The 19,289-nt window shown below is 36.7% G+C and overlaps 1 protein-coding gene across 1 annotated transcript; it reads right to left on the reverse strand.

Moving 5' to 3' along the window:
- On the reverse strand, nt 1-8,272 carry LOC132649954 (synaptonemal complex protein 3-like). Its single transcript, XM_060374725.1, has 8 exons — nt 8,260-8,272; nt 6,859-6,922; nt 6,544-6,578; nt 3,980-4,097; nt 3,033-3,132; nt 2,490-2,588; nt 157-261; nt 1-36 (listed from the first exon to the last, which is right to left on the reverse strand). Exons 1-8 carry the CDS (start codon nt 8,270-8,272, stop codon nt 1-3), a joined length of 570 nt encoding a protein of 189 aa, XP_060230708.1.
- Nucleotides 8,273-19,289: the final 11,017 nt, after the last annotated feature.

A 19,289-nucleotide genomic window follows, 5' to 3' on the forward strand; every position in this document is an offset into this window, starting at 1 on the left:
TCACGGACTCTGAACGTTTGCCATTTGTTCCTGCTCCTGTTCAAGGAACAGAGACTGTAAACAGGTTTATGTTTTAGTTCATGTTATTAATACATAGGAAATAAAATACTGCAGTGCTCTCATTAATTCATCTTTCTAATTTGAAATACAACTTACAGATTCTCTCATAATTTTTTTTTGCAGCTTATTCATTTCCTCTTTAATTTCATTTTGTGCACCAGCAAGCAGTTCATCGTTCTTCTCCTCCAGTTTATCCAAATCCTAAAACACAAAAGGCTAGCTTAGTCTTACGGAATTAGTTTCCACCTCAAGTTCTAAGTTGTAAAATAAAACTCAAAAGAAATTTAAATAGTTAAGTAACACACATTATTTCAAGTCAAAAAACATTCTAATACAAAAGGACCCAAATTGCTACTGTCGGTGCAAAACATCAGTCAAAAATAATTATAGCAGATACAATGGTACATTTTGCTCAAGAAATAGTTTAGTAAGTATTAAGGTCAAGATGGAACCAGGAGAGGGAAAAGGGGAGAGTATCAGAGTATCACAAAGTTTGCAAGCAAAACTAGAAGGAATGAGAGCTTAAGGGCTAGTCTGTGCAAAACAGGTATTTTCTCTTAAGGAAAAGAGAATGAGAAATATAAAAACAAAAACAGGGTCTTCTCAGCAAACATAACAATTGTGAATATTTCTAGTAAGTTTAAGACAGATCTCTGAGAGTTCAAGGACAGCCTGCACTACAGAGAGTTCCAGGACAGCCAGGGCTGTTACACAGAGAAACCCTGTGTCAACAGCAAACAAACAAAAAAGTCAAAGAGATTAAAAATAATTAAAAACAAAAAGATTAAAAATAATCTTTACTATGAGATCATTTTTCAAGTAAATAATAGCAAAATTTATATTTCAATATTTTTATATAAGGAAGTATCTCACTATATTAAACAGGATACCCTCCAAGCTGTCCATTTCTCTCAGTCTCCTCAGCATTCATATTGTATGCATTTGCTATTCATTTAAAAGGATACTTTAAATATTTTCTAATCATTTTCCAGTGAGCTAAATCATCAACCAAGTGACAACTACCATGTTAAGTGCTATGGAGAAAATAAAAGAGGATAATACATAATTGATTTTTTTTCCAGACAAAATAAATATTTAAACCAAATAACAAAAAATTATATTGGGGATGAAAATGTAGCTTCCTATAAATAGAAAGTCAAAAGTGGGAAATGCTTACAGGTTACTTGACAAAGGAGCCAATTTCAATGAATGAAAAGGAATTAACAATATTTTAGAGGAAGAGTATAGCCAGACAGCAGGGGTCAGGGAAAATGATTATGCAGAGGGGAGTATTAATGGACAATTAGAATAAATGTAATAAAAGAGATTCATGTCATGGACGTTCTTCAGAATATAAAATGGGAAGTTATAGATATATAGGAAGAAAGACGTTTTAAAAATATAACATGGCAAGACTATGAAGCATGGACTGAAGAACAGAGAAAACAGTTTTCATAGTACTAGCAAAGGATAATGAGAATATTAAATAGCATGAAGTAGGGTCTCAGCAATAGGAGTTAAAGAAATAATGAAGCACTATTGAGATAAAAATTGTAGAATTCTAGTAATAAATTAATGTGAAAACATGCTATGGAGAAATTAAAAATTATACTAAAGTTCCTCACTAAGCGTAATGTCTGGTGATATTACCTAGAAGATACCTTTCTTGGTACCAATTAACCGACTGTTTACAGGCAACATCAGAGCAAACTGGCAAGAGATGTATTTGTAATCACATAAAACAACTTGTGTAGAAGTTAAAGTTCTTTAAACTGTTTATTTTAAAGTTATTGTTTATATCTCAACTTACTAGCATATACTTAATTCTCAAGTAACAAATCTTTAACTACTAAATTCTGGGTTAATACTGATGGTTATAATTTGATACATGTTATTTTTAGCCGTTGCAATAATTCTAAAAGCTGAATACCAGTTCAAAAAAGGGTTAAATTTGGGTCCTTCCTGAGGCTGGAGAAATGACTCAGCAGTTAGCAACACTGGCTAGAGGACCTGGATTTGATTCTTAGCATCCACAAGGCAGCTCAAGACTTTCTGTAACTCCAGTTCCAGGGGATCCTTTGCCCTAAATCTTTAGAAAGTATCTATTTCGAACCTTTCCTATTTAATATATACTGAGATTACAAAGACAAAAGACCTTAGAAATGACATGTAGATGTTTTCTTTCCAGTTCAATAAAGAACAATGAGTAAACTTGGAGTACAGCAATAATACAGGTGAAGTATATATCTATGGAAAGTTCACAACTTACCATCTTCTGTCTTTAATAACCATCATGAAAATATTAGAATGCTATAGATCTAATTACCACATCAATTAGAAGCAATTAATTCAAAATGAAAAATATCTTAAGTCTTGAAAGGAAAAATGTACACTCTATTTTAAAGAACATATTGTTATGTACAGCATACCATTAAGAACTGTTCATGGATATTTTTAATTGTTCTCAGACTCTGCATATGAATAAATCTGGATTCTTGAAAAATTTTTTCTTGTTTTTTAAAATCATCCTACAAATACAAAAGGAAAACCAGTATTAACAATTTGGTAAAAGCTGGTGGTGTTTTGGGCCTCAAATATGCAAAGCAAACACTGTTGCTCTGAGCTACAGCTTAATCCCCAAGATTTTAAATTTAGAAAAAAAATCCCATTTTAATTCAGAAAAAAAAAAAAACATTTTAAAATGACTGCCTTTAGTATTTTTCTTTAGCAACCATTATGCCTAAATTTAAGTTATTCTTTTACCACTCATGTGTTATGATACTCCTTCCTTGGCTTCACAGCTTCCTAAAATTACAGGCTATACTAGGTGGAAATAATTTTTAAGACATCGCTTATTCTTGGAAATTTCAATATCTAAATACTAGGTTTGTTTCTCCCATCTCACAAACATAGGTTCTCTATTCTTACTTGAGATTTACTTATAAAAGATTAATTATAATTGTTAGACCAACAATTAGTTTATCATGTTGTTCTCGAATTTTCTGAAATTCCAAATTCCATTGCTCAAACAGTTTCATGAATGACTGAGCAGAGTCTTCATTAAGCTTCGCCCTGTAAAACACAATAATGAACAGTGTTATTTCTTATACCATTATGAAAACAACATTCAAGACAAAATTAAACTGACATACTATCATACTACAAGAAGAAAATATTTATATATTTAAATAAATACTTAAATATTTATTTAAATATTTAAATAAATAAACAAACAAATATTTATTTAAATATTTAAATAAATAAATAAATAAACAAAATTTTTAAATATTTTGATAGAAACCTCAGAAGTAAAATTAGATTTATACTGCTTTCAGAAGTACTTTTTCCTAACATAAAAGTCCCCTCTCATGCGGCAGCTTTTGAAAACTAGGGAAGTTTTGCCAAACATATCAATTTTCAAAATAATATTTTCTCCAAATAGTTTATTTTTCATTTTTTCTACAGAATATAGATTCTCACAAAAATATTAAAAGAATTACAAGCACAAGTGTTTGACTAAGTTCTCCATTTCCCATTTTGGCACAGCCACAGTTTAGTATAAAGCAAGAGCTAAGTGTTTAACATATTCAAATTGATCTTTCTCTACACCAGCAACCATGGTTAACTAACAATTATTAGATTCTACTCATCTAAACTATATTCAAATAATTTCAAGAGTGAATATAAAATACTAAATATTGAGGAGTAGTATACCTCAATTGTTACTTTAAGCAGAAAACCATAATCTCCACTGGCTTCTATGAAGCATCTCTATTAAAGCAGAGGTCATAGAGGCACCTGCCTAGAGAACAGTCAAGTCAACCATTTTCACTAGAAACTCAAACAGAAGATAACATTTTCATAAGTGATTTCTACCAATATATATTAAAATTGATATAAACATAAAAATACTACTTACATTGCATCATCATGTGAATACCAAACTTGTTTCATTTTCTGGTCAATTCCCTCAACAGCCTCTTGGGCAGCTGTTTCCATTCTGTGTCTCTTAGCACTAAGAGCAGTGTTAACATTAGCTGTATGAAAAATTAGCATTCATTAGAATTCAATGTTGAAGGAAATTACTTTGTTCCCACATACTCAACTCATTAGGAATTTGAGTAATGCTCATAAATTTGAGTAATATTCACTTAATAGCAAAAAACATTTAAAGCTACACTTTAAAATATTGTCAACATGATATCACACAATTTTCATACATTGACATCCAGTATTTTGAAATTTCTGACTAGGTATGTTCATTCAACAAAATTCCATATTTAAATCTTTGAAATCCAAAACATTTCCAGCAGCTATAACACATTTATGAAACAACAGATTATAAAACACATACTTTGACACACCTAAGTAGAGCACATCTTTCAAAAAATTGATTATATGAATTATCATTAAAGGGGCCTAATATTAACTATTTTTGTATGTGTGAGGGTTGCCTGCATTTAGGACTATGCACTATGAGCCTGGGTCTCACTGAGTCCCAAAGAAGGCATTGCATCTCCATGTACTAGACATAGATAGCTGTGAGCCACCACTGGCATGCTGGGAATCAAACTTGATTCCTCTGAAAGATCAATGAGTGCACTTAAACCACTGAGCCATTTCTCCTCCTCCTATTAAGTATGTTTAAGAATACTCTTCCCAGTGGATGAAGAGAGGGAACTGGGCAGGAGAAAGAATGGGGAAGGAAAGAAGGGATCAGATGTGAAGAGAATGGGGGAGGGGGGCACTGGTAGTGGTGAAAACGTTGGGAACAAGAAGGGAAAATGAGAGAGGATATCTCTTTGTCAAGTTGGAGGCCTGTGACAGGGTAGGCTCCTGGGAGGACATACGTGTGACTCTAGCTGACACTCCTAACAGGTGTGTGTGTATGGGGGTAGGGGGACGGGACACAAAGACTGAGGCAACCACCTTTTATCCAGGCAGGACTAGTGGAAGGAGGAAAACAACAACCCACGAACAAAACCTGTGAACCAAAAATTACCCTGCCTACAAAATGTGCAGTGATAAAAACGGAACAAAGATTAGGGAATGTCCAACCAATGATTGTCATACCCCACATTAGAGAGCCAGTCCCTGACAATATTAATGATGCTCTGCTATGCTTGTAGACAGCATCCTAACTTGACTGTCATCTGGGAGGCCAGCCAGTTGATAAAGACAGATGCTGCGACTTGAAGCCAAGATGGGGCAGAGCTCCAGGGGTCCTGTGTATGTGTTGGGGGAAAGATGGAAGGATCTGGAGGGACAGAACCTCACAAGAAACCAACAGAGACAACTAACCCAGAGCCATGGGGGATTACATAGACTGAGACATCAACTAAGGAGCATGCATGGTCTGGGCATGGGACCCCTGTACAATGGGCAGCTTGGTCTTCAGGTGGGTTGCCTGGAGGGGAGGGGGGGCTCTTTCTAGCATGGACTATATCGCTTGCTTTTAGATCACTTCTCCCTGGCAGGGCTACCTTGCCTGGCCTCTGGGGATGAGGATATCCTTAGTCCTGATGTGACTTGATGTGCTGGGGAGGGTTGATACTGGGGGGAAGGGGTTCCCCATTTCAGGAAGAGGAAAAGAAGATAGGAAGGGGGAAGGTGGAAGGGGCCCCCTTGGGATGTAAAGTAAATAAATTAAAAAAAATAAAAAGAATACAGTCCACTTGGTTGGGTTTCTCTGTCCCTGTAATCTTAACACCTGTAAAGTTAAGTCAGGTTAATGCCAGCCCTATAGTTGTTCGTTTCAGCTTTCTCAAAACAAACTACAGTAAATATTCTCCCCAAGAAAGCTTATATAACTTATCCTTAACATTGTTCTTAAAGCAAAAAGAGGGGGTGTTTTTGTAAAAGACTTTAATCCCAGCATTCAAGGAGGAAGAAACAGGAAGATGAATGTGGGTTCAGGGCTAGCCTGGTCTACAAGTGAGTTCCGGGACAGTCAAGGTTACACAGAGAAACCCTGTTTCAAATAAAAACAAAAAGAAAAAAGGAATTTTTGGCTCAGATTTTAAATTTCTTACTGATTATCAAAGATTTCATCTTAGATTATAGTTTATTAGAAAGAATAATAAGTAGTTATATTATAAACTTCAGTTTTATACTGCCTTAACCTCAAGAAAGACAGTGTAAATACCTGGAAATAAATTAAATTAAAAAACTGATATAGAAAATAAAAGAAGAAACTGGTATGTAGAAATAGTATATCACTTAATCTGTTCAAAGAAGTATAAAGACTTTTCCTATCTATGTTCTTCTGAAATTTTATTGAAGTCACATGCCTAAGAGCATTATGAAAAAGTATAAGGAAAAATATCTGTAATGTTAAATCACAAATGTTTATAGAAAATCTTATAAATGAGAACAAGGTTTCAAAGAGCAGACATATAGTATATTGGTTAACATGTATTCTACGCAAATTACTATGTAGCTCAAAACAATTTTATTAAAATATAATTATCTCCAAAAACATACCTCCAATTTTTCCAAGAATAGTATCTACCTTTTCCCTATGAAGAAACCACATTTAAGAAGAAATTAAAGCTGACACTGTAGTTCAGTAATAGAGCATTTCCCAAGCATGCACAAAACCCCGTTAGATATCCAACACTATGACAAACACTGTTTAATTAAGGATTCATCAGGTATAATAGTTTGGAAGAAAGCAAATGTCAAATTTTTTATATGCTACTTGTTACATAAATAAAGCAAACATTTCTTGACTACATTATTTACAAACAACAAAATCTAATTATTTAAAAATAATTAAAATTATTTTTACTATATTACCCCGCATCCATAAACAGTTCTATTGGACTTTGCATCCTACGTGACTCAGTTGGTAAACTCAGTTCTGTTGACAAGAAAAAAAAAAAAACATTTTTAACATTAAGTATGTCATTTTAAGTAACTAAAGTGAAGCCTAGCACATGCTTTTAATCCCAGCACATGGAGGCAGAGGCAGGCAGATCTTTGTGAGTTCAAGGCCAGCCTGGTCTACAAAGAGAAGTCCAGGACATTCAGGGTTGTTACACAGAAAAACCATTGTCTCGAAAAACATAAAAAAAGGAAAAAAGAAAAAAGAAATTGCTAAGAAATAGTATATTTGAAGTTCTTTCAGAAACTTGACAACTTAAGGTTTTGTATTAGTTAAATCAATACAAAAAATTTTTAAAGTTTACAAGAAGTTAAATCAGAATCCGTGACCATTCATAGAAGCAAATTTTCAGATCTTTTTAGGATATGATTTATATAGCAAGCTATATACTACTTATTAACATGTTAGAACTTAAAAGGCAAGATACACTACATGGATTTTTAGAACTTAGACACAGGGATATGAAGATCAGATAAGAGCAAAGTCCATGGAATAAATTAAGTGCATTAGGTTCAAAACAAAGGAAGTATAACACATCAATACTCAACATTTGTAATCTTTAAAAAAAATTTACATTATTATTACATGTCTACAACACACATCAGTGTAGAGGTCATAGGACAGCTTTCTTGAATAAAATCTTTCCTTCTACTGCATGGATTCTGGAGCTCAAACACAGGTCCTCTCTGGCTTGCCTGGAAAACACGCTTTTGCCCTGAGCCAGATTGCTAGCCCCCAACCTTTGACATTTTATACCTAGAATATCACCTGTCTGTGAAGCACTGGAATCTTGATCATTATCAGAGTGATAAATTATCATGTGCTCTTCTTCCTCTATTGTTGCCCCTTCAGATTCTTCAGAATCATTTCTTCCATGGGGAAACATGATTGTATGTTTCCTGTTTTAAAGCACAGTAAGAAAAACAAATCTCAGACCATCTGACTCCAAAGTCATCCGTTAAGTAAACTTAGAAAATTATCATATAAAATTAAGATGTTTTTATTAGAATGAGGTGAATTTTCTTTCTTTAGTGGATCAAAGGTGAATAATTTCCCAATTGTCAATGTAAAAAGATGTTAATCCAATGGTTGTTTAACCTGGTTTACAAATGTTTGCCCCTATTTACTCAATTACCCAAATTTTCTTATCATTTTTTGCTAGCTCTTGATAAACTTGAACAAACGTGTAAATTTGTATGTCATTTGCAAAGTTAAATATTTATGGCTAGGAAAATAGATCATGAGAATGCCAAAACCTGATCCTAACAAAATCTTAAAAGCTAAACTTTTCAAGCACTGGGGATGTAGCTTACTGGTAAAGTTCATGCCTGGCCTGTAAGAAGACCTAGGTTCCATTCAAGCACAACCACACCTCTAAAGGGCTAAAAGGTCTTGGTATCTAAGATTCTTTGCTGAAGTTGAAAGGGCAGAAGATTGCAAGTTTAAAGCCAATCCAAACTAGGCCAGCCTGGGCTACAAAGTAATATCCCACCTTACAAAATATCCTCTCTTACAAACACAAAACACAGAAAAAGCACAATAAGGTGGTATATGCCTCTGATCCCAGTATGCAGGAAGTTTAAGCCAGAGAATCACCAGTTCGAATCCATCTTTGTTATACAGTAATAGTTGTTTCTCCCATTCTTTCTTGTTCTAGGCCCTGGCCTCCCCACTCACTCCCTACTCTCTGTCCCTTTCTGGTTCCTTCTGTCTCCCCCAACTCCAATTTTGGACTCCACTTGCTCCTCAGCTCCTCCATGGCCCCAAACTGTACCAGAGCTCCCAAAAGCAACTTCCCTGGGCCCCTTGCCATTCCTAGGCCCCCAACTCATCTTAGCCCCAGTAGCTCTGGGGCTCCACACTCCCTTTTCATTCATAGCTCCTTCTGGGCACTGAGGCCATTCTTGACACTAGCTCCTACATGCCTTTTAGTTCCCCAAATCCTCTACAACACTTCTAAGGACTCACACTCCCTACTCAATGTAGCCTGTCATTGTCCTCCAGGTTCTTCTTAGCCCAGCCACTCCCCAGCAACTCTGTTCTCCCAATCTCTTCCAGCTCTGATCCCCTAGTTCTTCCTTACTCCAACCCTACCTCCAGTTCCACCTCACCTAATACCCTCTCCAGTTCCTCCTCACCCCTTACTCCACTCCAGTAACCTCTCCCTGGCTCCTTTTCACCTTCAGTTCCACCTTGCTTCTCTCTGCTCCCCAGTTCCTCCTCACTATATCTCATCCTCAGATTTTCTTCCCCCCAAGCTGTTTTGGAACCCCTACCTCCTCATCCTCTAGCTCTCCCTGCTTTAAAGTGCTCCCCAGTTCCTGTTGCTGCCAACTATCCCCACACAGTCCAAAGCTCATCCTCATCCTGTCCCCTATCCAGGTCCTCTTCCTTGGAAACTACTATTCAGCACCTTCTAAACTCCAAGACCTCCCCAGATCCTGACCCCTAACCCCTACTTAGCTTCAACTCTCCAAGCCCCTCCTTACTCCATTCCCTCCTTGTTACCCACACCTCCTCAGCATCTTCTCACTCACAGCCCTTCCCCATATCATCCTCACATCATAGCTCATCCTTGTTCCTACCCTTCTCCCCAGCTCCTCCTTATTCTTATCCCCATCTCCTCCTAACCACCTAGCTCATCTGCCACACCCACGCCAGTGTCACCATAGTAGCATAAGCTACAGGGCAGGGGATATGATTTCCCCGGAAATAATGCCCCCTGGAAGGTCCCTGGCAAACTCATCCCACTTGGAAAAGAGACGTGTTCTGAGATTTCTACACTTCTTCAGTTGTGGCTCTGGGGCTGGAATAATGAATTCTTTGATCTTTCCCTGTGACACCTGAAACAGCACAACTAACTTTATAAAGAAATTTATTATTAGTAGATTGTTAAAGGCTTTAATAAAAATAAGTTTAAGGAAAATAATGAATTAGATTTAGTATTAATAGGCATTAAGAATAGTAAAATAATAATAGGCTCCTTCTTAAGAAATAATAGCATGAGAGGTGCAGCTGGCGGGAGTTTTCCCCTCCCTTCAGTGCCTTGTTCCTAGAGAAGATCATAAATCTTGGGCAGGACATATGGGAGGAGGGTTAACAAAGGTGTAGTTAGATTTTGATATAGAGAAGGACTTTGGCAGGCATCTGACTTAGCTCCTGACTTTCCTCTTCATTGGTTAGCAATAATGAAACTATATTTGAGGTTTCTTTTCCTTTGTTTGCTCTGATCAAAAAGTTTTTAGGCCAAGATTATTTGTGGGTACTGCTTTATGTTTGATTGCATTTTGAGTTAAAATGTAAACTTTGTATTCTTGGTAAAAGTCTGAATGTTCTGGGAAGTATGCCAATTTTAAGGTGCCTTTTGTGAAATCATTATAAAAATACTAGCTTGATTTCAGTAAAGTTGCAGCAGAGTCAAAACCATCAAGGTGTCTCTGTCTGTCAATTCTTCGCCAAAACCGTGTCTTCCTGTCTAAAGCCTTGTTTTCTCCCGCTGACGACGGGAGCCCGACTGGGCCGGTCCGTGGCAGGTGGCGCCCGAACAGGGACCTGGGACAGGTAACTTTCTCTTTTCTTTCTTTTCTTTTATCAAGGCACGGTAAGGCTCTTGTCAGGATACTGCAGGTCCTCTGACAAGGAGGTCAGTTATAGACTAGTAATCAAACATGGGGCAGTCCAAATCAAAGCAAAAAAAAAAAATGTTCCTTTCGGTTTCAAAGCATATGTTAGCAAGTCGAGGCTTTAGAGTTTCAAAAAAAGTCTTAAAGGACTTTCTTGATTTTATTAAGAGGGTCAGCTCTTGGTTCCCGGCGGAAGGCTCCCTAACCTTAGCTGATTGGAAACGAGTGGGTAAAGACATGAAAAAATATGTACAAGAACATGGAGAGGGGGAACTCCCCAATCATGCTTATCCTCTTTGGCTACAAATGAGAGAATTATTAACTGATGAAACAGATTTTAAAGGTCTGGTTCGTGAAACCTCGTCTCTGTCTCTAGATCAGACGAATGAGGTGAAACCTATTAATCTTATGGAACAAAAAGTAAGCCATCTTTAAAATTTGATTATATTAAACATGAATTCTCCTCCTCGTCTAGTGAAAATGAAAATGATAATTCTTCTGATGGTGATGATCTGGAGGATGAGGCAGCTAAATATGAGCCCTTTGAGGAAAGGGATCATTTTCATGATCAAGACCCTCCTCTGGTGGCTCTGGCCTCTAAAAAACAAAAAAGGGATAAAGTTAGCAGGAGGAGAAAACCTCTGGCACCTGTTGGTTTTCAGGGAGCGGTGAAAAAAGCTAAAAAAAAAAGGAGATCTAACATTCACCTTCCCAGTAGCGGAAGAAATAGATGATGAGAAACCTATTTGGAAACCTCTCTCCTTAAAAATTTTAAAAGAGTTACAAACTGCAGTGAAGACTTTAGGGGTCTCCGCTCCTTATACTTTGCAGGTGTTGGAGATGGTTGCAAGTAATTGGTTAACCCCACATGACTGGCATCAGACTACAAAGGCTACCCTGAGTCCTGGAGACTATGTTCTCTGGAGAACTGATTATAAGGATAGATCAAAAATTACTGTTACCCAATTTACAAAGAAAAAAGGGCCAAAACCTGGGCTGAATATGCTGCTGGGTATGGGAAAATATACTACTCCCCAATCTCAAGTAAAAATACCAAAAGAGATCTTGGAGGCAATTACATTAAATGCTGTCCAAGCATGGAAAAAGTTGCCACCTCCTGGAACCAAGGGAACTACTTTATCAGGAATTAAACAGGCAAATAAGAAATCATATCAAGATTTTGTGTCTCAACTTGAGGAAGCAATTAATAGGATGCTACCTCCATCCGAAGGAACAGAAATGCTATTAAAGCAGTTAGCATGGGAAAATGCAAATTCCCTATGCCAGGATCTGATTAGGCCTCTAAAAGGGACGGGGACTATTCAAGATTACGTAAAAGCTTGTGTGGATGCCTCACCAGCAGTCGTGCAAGGCATGGCATATGCTACAGCTATAAAGGGTCAGACGTATAGCGCCTATGTTAAAAAAACTTATGGAGGAGGGAAAAGAGACTCCTCCAAACCCACATGTTTTAAATGTGGAAGGACAGGGCACATACAAAAGATGTGTCGAGGAGAAGATAAACAGGAGAGGTCAAGGAAAGGTCCTACTCCTGGTATCTGTCCCCGATGTGAGAAGGGGAGACATTTGAAAAGCGAATGCAGATCCAAGTTCCATAAGGATGGAACTGCTCTGACAAAAATAAAGGAAAAAAAGTCAGAGAATGAGACAAAAAACTAAATGAGGGGCAACCTCTCAGCCCCAAAACAAAAAGAGAGGAAGAAAATTGTGAATCAAAAGGTTCACTTAATCCTGAGGCTCCAGAATTTACTATTCATGATTTGCCTAGGGCCACTCCAGGAAGTGCTGGTCTGGATCTCTCAATAAATAAAGATACAATCCTCTCATCATGGGATGGAGTATCTCTAATCTCCACCTCTGTTTTAGGGACTTTACCTCAAGGCACAGTTGGGTTAATTATTGGCCAAAGTTCAAATTACAAAAAAAAAATTTGAGGTTTTGCCTGGGGTAATAGATTCAAATTTTCAAGGAGAAATAAAAATAATGGTAAAGCCGTTAAAGGAAACTATACAGCTACATAAAGGACAAAGAATAGCTCAATTGTTGTTGTTGCCATATTTAAATTTACCAAATTTAATATTAAAACAGGAAAGACAGCAAGGTCAGTTTGGCTCCTCTGATGTCGTGGCCTGGGTGCAAGACATAGGTTGTGAAAGACCATTTATGACAGTTAAAATAAATGGAAAAAATCTGCAAGGCCTTATAAATACAGGGGCAGATAAAACTTGTATAGCAGGGAAGGATTGGCCTTCCTCTTGGCCCTGTGAAAGAACTTCTTCCTCTTTACTAGGGCTGGGGTTGGCATCTAATGTGGCTCAAAGTTCTCAGATGTTAAAGTGGGAACTAGAGGGAAAATCAGAAATAATTCAGCCCTATGTTATACCATCCTTGCCATTTTCTTTATGGGGCAGAGATATGATGCAAAAGATAAATGTAAAATTGGTTACCTCAGATAATTTAAGCGATCAGCATTTTTCATCGGGGCCACTGAAAGCTCACTTTATGCAGATAAAATTGATTGAAAGTCAGAAGAGCCTGTATGGCTCAATCAGTGGCCCCTAACGAAAAAAAAAATACAGGCTATAAAACAATTGGTAAAAAAACAGCTAGATAAAGAACATATAAAAGAGAGCAATAGTCCTTGGAATACTCCAATATTTGTTATTAAAAAGAAATCAAAAAATGGAGACTTTTACAAGACCTTAGAGCTGTTAATGCTACAATGATTAATATGGGGGCATTACAACCTGCCCTCCCCTCTCCTGTAGCAGTCCCTAAGGGATGGGAGATAATAGTAATAGATTTGCAGGATTGTTTTTCACAATTAAGTTACATCCAAAAGATTGTAAAAGATTTGCTTTTAGTGTTCCATCAGTAAATTTAAAACGTCCATATAGGAGGTATCACTAAAAAGTTTTACCTCAAGAAATAAAATAGTCCAACTTTATGTCAAAAGTTTGTAGATAAAGCTTTAAAAAAGTCAGAAAAAAAATATAAAGATGCATATATCATTCATTATATGGATGATATATTGTTGGCCCATTTCTCCAGGGAAGTTATACAAGAGCTTCTCGCTTATACTATTGAGCAATTTACTAAATTTGGTTTAATTATAGCTCCAGATAAGGTTCAAAAAAATAGGCCATTAAGTTATTTGGGTCAATTAATTTATGATAATTATATAAGTTCTCAAAAAGTATCTATCAGGCTGGATAAGTTACAAACATTAAATGACTTCCAAAAATTATTAGGCAATATTAATTGGCCTTATTTAAAATTAACCACAGGAGAACTGAGTCCTTTGTTTCAGTTGTTACCGGGGGACTCCAATCCAAAGTCTCCCAGGAATTTAACTCCTGAGGCTATTAAAGCCTTGGCTTTGGTGGAAGAACAATTAAATAAAGCAAAGGTTAAACAGATAGCTTATAATCAAAAATGGGATTTAATTATTTTCAAAACACCATATACTCCTACAGGATGTTTATGACAAAATAAAATTTTAAAATGGGTGCATTTACCCCATACTCAAGCAAAAATGCTTGCTTCCTATCCATATATATGTTCCTTAATTATAAACAAAGAAAGGATGAGATCAAAAAGATTATTTAAAAAATACATAATATAATTGTTCCATATAATAAAAAACAAACAGATATATTATTAATAAAAGATAAAGACTGGGGAATAGCGTTACAGGGCTATTCAGGACAAATTAAATATCATTACCCCCGACATCCCTTAATAAAATTTTTTAAAGAAACAGAGGTAATTTTTCCAAGAAAATGTTCTTTACAGCCTATAAATTGCGCTCTTTGCATTTTCACAGATGGTTCCTCTAACGGAAGGTTTGCAGTTTATGTCCCAGGCAAAAAACCGCTAGTAAGATAAGATGTACAGACTTCTGCTCAAAAGGCAGAGATTAAAGCGGTTATTTTGGCTTTTCAAACCTTCTCAAAAAAATTTAATCTTTATACAGATTCAAGATATGTAGCTAGCCTTTTTCCCGTAATAAAAACTGCTCTTTTGTCGGGGCATTCTCAAATTATTCATTTACTTCAGGATTTACAAATTTTAATTAAAAATAGAACAAAAAAATTTTTATAGGCCACATTAGAGGGCACTCAAAATTACCTGGTCCATTAAGTCAAGGAAACTATATGGCAGATGCCTTAACAAGAGAAATAGTAATAAATATATTAAAAGCTCAAAAAAGCCATACTTTACATCATCAAAATGCATTAGCCCTTAAAAGGCTATTTCATATTACAAAAAAACAGGCAAGACGGCAAGACAAATTGTAAAAAATTGTGGTGATTGTCCTCAGGTGTACCATCCATTAAAAATGGGGGTTAATCCTAGAGGACTTAAAGCTCTATCATTATGGCAGATGGATGTTACTCATGTTCCAGAGTTTGGAAAATTAGCATATGTCCACGTTACTGTGGACACATATTCTCATATGATATTTGCCTCAGCAAGAACAGGAGAGGCAGTTAAGGACGTCATTCAACATCTAATCCAATGCTTTACAACTATGGGATGTCCAAAAAGAATAAAAACTGATAATGCTCCAACATATACATCAAAAGCCCTTGCAGTATTCTTACAGAGCTAAAATAGAGCATGTGACAGATATATCATATAATCCCCGAGGACAGGCAATTATTAAAAGAACACATCAAACATTAAAAAATCAAATTATCAGACTTAAACAAGCTCACACTTATTTCTCGCCTGGTCATTTGCTGAGCCATTCATTGTTTGTATTAAACCATTTAAATACTGATGAGCAGGGCAATACTCCTGCTATAAAACATTGTTCTGGGCTTAAAAATGAACAACTTCCACAAGTATATTGGAAGGATTTGTTATCCGGATCCTGGAAGGGACCGGATGCTCTAATTTCCTCTGGAAGGAGATATGCATGTGTGTTTCCACAGGATGCCGACTCCCCCATCTGGATCCCAGATAGACTCATCCAGCCGGCTAATATCGAGACGGCAACAAAAAAGACAAAAACAAACAAAAAAATAAATAAATAAAATAAAAGCAAAGCTACAGAAGCTCTCGTTGATGTCCAAAAAAATGACAACATGGACACAACTAAAACACCTGATGAGAAAAGCAGAGGAATTGGTAAAGGCTCAACAAAAGCCTAAAACCCCTAAATTTATATTTCTGGCTGTATTGTCATTACTTATATGTCAAAATGCTGTTGTACATAGTAAAAGTTATTGGGCTTATGTACCAAAACCACCCCTTATACACCCTGTGGGTTGGATGGATCCAGATTATATGAAAGTACTAACTAATGATACTAAACTTCTCGGAGGTTTCCAAGATTATGAGGAAAAAATAAATAGCTCAGCTTATTTAAATTTTGAGGGCAGAACTGATTCACTCCCCATTTGCATTGCCCTAAAAAGATCTCCACCATATGGTTGTCTGCCTATAAATTATCAAACTTTTCTTACAGATGCTCCTGATTTGACAGTTAAAGGCAAAAAAAAAAAAAAAAAAGATAAAAAATTAATGTGAGAGCTTCAAATTTCTACTTTGGGGTACCTTAATTATAATGTAACTTTTAAAAAGGCTCCTTTTATACCTCTCCCTCTTTGTGCAGAAAAATTTAGAGATAAAGATCAATTTTGAAAAAGTAGCCTTACAGGTGCCCCTAAATGGTTAAAATGTGGCTTCCCTCAGGCTACAGCTAAATATGTGCCTGTAGGGACCCATATGGAGGTTTGGGATTTTTCAATTGTTTCAGGTAATTATGATTATACTAAATATTTAAAAAATAATTCAGATAAGTTCAATGGATATATCCCTCCAGGATTGGGACAAAAAGTACAAAGATGGTTTTCACCTGGTTATGTGGAACCTATTTGGGTCTCTAGAGATCTTAAGACCAATGCTACAGTTTCACATCATGAGTTGTTTAGATTGGCAGCTAGTGCCAATATAATTTTACAAAAAAGGCCTAAAAGAAAAAATTCTGTGCCTTTGGCAACCAGGGCATGTGTTGCTTATCCTTTTGCTCTTCTTATGGGATATACTTCTCAAATTAATATAATTCATGTTAAAAATTCTTATAAAATTCATTGTATAGCTTGCAGGGTTACTAATTGTATTGATTCTAGTTTAGATAAGAACATTACTGTTATGATTTTAGTTAAGAGACCTGCTTATGTTATGCTTCCTGTTGATTTACAGGAAGAAAAATGGTATAAAAATACTGCTTTAAAGACTTTAAAAAAGCTAAGTAAATTGATTAGGCCTAAGAGATTTGTTGCAGCACTTATATTAGGGATTTCAACATTAATTACAATTTTGACCACCTTTGCTATTGCTACTACAGCGTTAGTTCAAGAGATACATATAGCAGATTTTATTAATGAGATAAATAAAAATATTTCTTTAGCCCTTTTAAAACAATTTATTATAGATAAAAAGTTAAAATCCAAAATAAATGCCCTGGAGAAAGCAGTTTTAGCCTTGGGACAAGATATGGTTAATATTAGGACGAGGATGGAAACTCGATGCCATACTGCCTTCTCATATATTTGTGTTACACCTTTACCATACAATGCTTCTGACCAATAAAAAAGGTAAAAAATCATTTACAAGGAGTTTAAAAAGATACGGATATTACTCATGATTTAGATAGTTTACAAAAAAAATAGCAGCTATTAGCAAGGCTCATTTGGATAAAACAAGTTTAAGTTCCTTAGCTTTTGATTTAAAGTCAAAAATTAAAAATTTAAATCCTTTAAATTGGATTCATTATTTAGTGATGATAGGGGCCCTGATTTTATTATTTTTATTGGTTGTGCTCCTGTTTCCTTGTCTTTTTAAATTACTGCTCCACTCCATCCGCACTGTAGAGCGAGATTTGTTTAAATTGCGTCTTAAAAACAAGAAAGGGGGAGATGCCACACCCACGCCAGTATCGCCATAGTAGCATAAGCTACAGGGCAGGGGATATGATTTCCCCGGAAATAATGCCCCCTGGAAGGTCCCTGGCAAACTCATCCCACTTGGAAAAGAGACGTGTTCTGAGATTTCTACGCTTCTTCAGTTGTGGCTCTGGGGCTGGAATAATGAATTCTTTGATCTTTCCCTGTGACACCTGAAACAGCACAACTAACTTTATAAAAAAAATTTATTATTAGTAGATTGTTAAAGGCTTTAATAAAAATAAATTTAAGGAAAATAATAAATTAGATTTAGTATTAATAGGCATTAAGAATAGTAAAATAATAATAGGCTCCTTCTTAAAAAAATAATAGCATGAGAGGTGCAGCTGGCGGGAGTTTCCCCCTCCCTTCAGTGCCTTGTTCCTAGAAAAGATCATAAATCTTGGGCAGGACATATGGGAGGAGGGTTAACAAAGGTGTAGTTAGATTTTGATATAAAAAAGGACTTTGGCAGGCATCTGACTTAGCTCCTGACTTTCCTCTTCATTGGTTAACAATAATAAAACTATATTTGAGGTTTCTTTTCCTTTGTTTGCTCTGATCAAAAAGTTTTTAGGCCAAGATTATTTGTGGGTACTGCTTTATGTTTAATTGCATTTTGAATTAAAATGTAAACTTTGTATTCTTGGTAAAAGTCTAAATGTTCTAAAAAGTATGCCAATTTTAAGGTGCCTTTTGTAAAATCATTATAAAAATACTAGCTTGATTTCAGTAAAGTTGCAGCAGAGTCAAAACCATCAAGGTGTCTCTGTCTGTCAATTCTTCGCCAAAACCGTGTCTTCCTGTCTAAAGCCTTGTTCTCCCGCAGACGACGGGAGCCCGACTGGGCCGGTCCATGGCACTCATCCTCACCAATAGCTGCACCCTTACTTCCAGCCCCTCCCCAGTTATTCTTCACCTCATGCTCTCCAAGCTTCTCCTACCCAACCCATTCCCAGCTACCACTTACCTACTTTTTTCTTACAACTGCCCAGCTCCTCATCCCTAGATCTTCCTCACTCCTCCCCAACACTATAGCCCCCATCTCTTCCTTGCCCCTCACATCTCCCCACATCTTCCTTATCTCTAGCCCCTGCCCAGCTCCTCACCCCCAGTTCCTCCTTGCTTCTTACCCTTCCCCAGCTCCTCTTTACCCAAAACCTCTGACCAGCTTCTCCATAACCCTAATTTTTCCCTGTTTTTCTCCTGTTCTCAACTTCAGCTAGCCTCACATCCTCCTGATCCCTTTCCAGCTACTTATAACTCTTTATTTTCTGCTCAAGTCTTATTGGTGAAACCCTCTTCCAGTTCATCTTTACTTCCAATCTCTCCCCAGATCCTCCTCACCCAGTAGGTCTTCGTTCCTTCTAGTCTGTTTATCTTCAACTCACTCACAGCCCCTCCTGAACCCTCTCTAGCTACTCCTCTCACCCTCTCAGGTCTTCATCACTCCTAACCCTTCCCAGCTTCTCCTCACTCCTAGTCTCCCTTTAGTTCCTCACCTCTAGCCCCTCCCAGCTCCTCCTTGCTTCTGGTGGCTCCAGAGATCCTCACCCCCATCTCATCTCTAATTCCTCCCAGGTCCTCCTCATTTCTAAGGACACTCCCCACATTCTTCTCATATCCCCATCTAATCTCTAGTCCTTCTCCAGTCTCTCCTTTCTAGCTGCTCCACAGTTCCTCCTCTCTGCTATCACTTCCCAGCTCCTCACCTCCAGATCTTCCTTGCCCCTACCCAGAGCC

The sequence above is a fragment of the Meriones unguiculatus genome, chromosome X (assembly GCF_030254825.1).
Source record: "Meriones unguiculatus strain TT.TT164.6M chromosome X, Bangor_MerUng_6.1, whole genome shotgun sequence".
In the NCBI taxonomy this organism is placed as follows: domain Eukaryota; kingdom Metazoa; phylum Chordata; class Mammalia; order Rodentia; family Muridae; genus Meriones; species Meriones unguiculatus.

Bases quoted from the DNA above. Each gene is read 5' to 3' on its own strand.
- LOC132649954 (XM_060374725.1), bottom strand. The intron at 6,579-6,858 runs GTAATATAGTAA...GTTTCTTCATAG, and splicing joins GAACTGTTTATGGATGCGGG to GGAAAAGGTAGATACTATTC. The intron at 262-2,489 runs GTATGCTGTACA...TTTGTGTTTTAG, and splicing joins TCCATGAACAGTTCTTAATG to GATTTGGATAAACTGGAGGA.